At 39.0% G+C, this 2,734-nt stretch overlaps 1 protein-coding gene across 1 annotated transcript; it reads left to right on the forward strand.

Moving 5' to 3' along the window:
- LOC104793282 (probable pyruvate kinase, cytosolic isozyme) lies at window positions 14-1,411 on the forward strand. The gene is made up of 2 exons (XM_010519650.2): window positions 14-402; window positions 498-1,411. The coding sequence occupies exons 1-2, from the start codon at window positions 31-33 to the stop codon at window positions 1,320-1,322; spliced, it is 1,197 nt and encodes a 398-aa protein (XP_010517952.2). The 5' UTR covers window positions 14-30; the 3' UTR covers window positions 1,323-1,411.

Raw genomic sequence — 2,734 nt, forward strand, 5'->3', positions numbered from 1 at the left:
CAAGAGATCACAATCTCAACAGATTACACAATGCAAGGGGATTCAAACACAATCTCCATGAGCTACAAGAAACTTGCAGAAGATCTCAAGTCTGGCGACGTGATTCTCTGTTCTGACGGCACAATCTCTCTTACCGTCTTGTCCTGTGACAAGAGTCTCGGTCTCGTTCGTTGCCGCTGTGAGAACTCTGCTGTTCTTGGAGAAAGAAAGAACGTTAACCTCCCTGGTATCGTAGTTGATCTCCCAACACTCACGGAGAAGGATCAAGAGGATATTTTACAATGGGGAGTTCCGAATAAGATTGATATCATCGCTCTTTCCTTTGTTCGTAAAGGATCTGATCTTATCGAGGTCAGGAAATTGCTTGGAGAGCACGCCAAGAGCATCAGGCTAATGTCAAAGGTAAGTTCTGAAAGAAAAAAAAACAGAACACTTTTCTTCAAGTTAAGTTTGGTTTCTTAATTAGTTATATACTAACATTGTGAGGACTATTACAGGTGGAGAATCAAGAAGGAGTGATGAACTTTGACAAGATTCTGGAGAACTCTGATGCATTCATGGTGGCTAGAGGTGATTTGGGAATGGAGATTCCGATCGAAAAGATGTTTCTTGCTCAGAAGATGATGATTCAGAAGGCTAATGCTCTCGGCAAACCAGTTGTCACAGCTACACAGATGCTTGAGTCGATGACCAAATCTCCACGTCCCACTAGAGCCGAAGCCACCGATGTAGCAAACGCTGTTATTGACGGCACAGACTGTGTCATGCTAAGTGGAGAAACCGCCGCCGGAGCTCACCCTGAAACCGCTGTGCTTACAATGTCAAGGATCTGTAAGGAAGCAGAGGCCTTCCTCGATTACGACACAATGCACAAGAAGATTCAAGAAATCGTTTCGTTGCCGTTGTCTCCAATTGAGAGCTTGGCCGCTTCAGCCGTTTCGACGGCTAGGAGTCTATGTGCGGCTGCGATTGTGGTTCTCACCAAGGGAGGCTACACGGTGGAGCTTGTGGCGAAATACAGGCCGAGCGTTCCGATTCTATCTGTTGTTGTGCCGGAGATTACTCGTACCGATGATTTCGAGTGGTCGTGTTCTGAATCTGCAGCACATGTGGCTAGACGTGGTTTGATTTACCGTGGAATTGTTCCAGTTATGGCTACGGGAGCTTCAGCTAGGTCTTCGAACAAGGACTCGACGGAGGAGACGATTAGGTCCGCAATTGAATTCGCGAAGAAGAAGGGGATATGCAAGACGGGAGATTCTATTGTGGCGTTGCACAAGATCGATGGTTCCTCTGTTGTCAAGATTTTGAATGTGGAGTAGAACCCAAGGTTTTTTTTTTCTTGACACGGGGTCAATTTTGAAGTTTTATTTTTTTGTGGGGTCGAATTTAGAGTCTTGAGGAAATTTAATTTTTGTCAGCATTCTAAGAATTTTAATTTTGGTGATTTGTTTTCGATTTAGACATTGTTTTGGACCTTTTGTCAGCATTATTAAAGTTTTTGACATTTTTGGATATTTGATATTCGAGACGAGAGATGCGAATTAATAATGTTTTTTTTGGGATTGATCATATTGGGCTCATACGCAAAGCCCCAAAGGCTTATCTTCTATTGTCGGCAGATTCGAAAAATGGGAAAACCAATTAACCCAAATTAAGGTTTCTCACCGGTATCGAAGTTGTTGGATCCGGTTAACGTTTTTTTTTGTTACCGATGATGATATTTGGCCGAGGCAAGTTTATGAGCTTGACCGTCCATTTTAGAGATTTTAAATGTTTTGTTTTGGGTCTTCAAAACTTTAATGGTAAAAAAGAAAAACAAAAGGATTAGAGAGAAAGATAGCAAACATAGCAATCATCTAGAAACCGAAAAAGGGAACGAAGCGGTTAGCTTTGCTGCAAGTATTCATCGTAAAGCTTTGCTTTTAAAGGAAAGTTTCTTATAATAATGCGCATTAATTTATTCATCAAGAGGTTCATGCATTTTTCTATCTTTTAAAATTTGGAGTTATCTTTTCGTTGTTTTTCTTCATATTCTTCGTGTAAACATGTCAAATCTGTGGACAACACAGATAATAACTTCATAGTTGTAGACAATCGTGTCTTTTTTTACATGCAAAGTGCGTAAAGTGGCCGATGAAAAGACGATAATGAAAATTTATGCACCGATAGAAAAATAAAAATAAATACTCGTCATCACTCATTATTATGGGAGAGGGGAAATTTGGTAACATTAATTACTACTTATCCGCCGTAAAATGTTACTGTACTATTTTATTGAATCGTAATGATTGTGCTCGCTCAAATTTTCATTTTGGGGTTTGTTGAGTTCTGTAAAGAATATTTATAGTTGTCGTTGTAAACGTAAAAAGACCAGTTTGAACGAACATATGTAGTACAACAATATAAACGTACGAATAAGTTTGCAGCTGCTGCTTCGGGTCCAAATTAAAAGTAAGTATAAAGGTTCTTTTAACCAAACAAAAAAAAAGTTTAACTCCTAAAATATAAGTATATACAGACCAAAATTCAACATTTTTTTTTGTGAATTCTTAAGTTGATATATTTTTACGTAAAGGATATGGAGTGCAATAACTAAGTTCCTTAAGACAGAAGACTTAGGGATCTGGAGTTTGTATTTACAAGAAACCCATCATTAATCACTGTCCTAACTTAGCATCTTTCTAAATAAACTAAATTATTAGCCATATGAAAAGGCTTATATGATGCCCAG

The sequence above is a fragment of the Camelina sativa genome, chromosome 1 (genome assembly GCF_000633955.1).
Source record: "Camelina sativa cultivar DH55 chromosome 1, Cs, whole genome shotgun sequence".
Taxonomy (NCBI): Eukaryota; Viridiplantae; Streptophyta; class Magnoliopsida; order Brassicales; family Brassicaceae; genus Camelina; species Camelina sativa.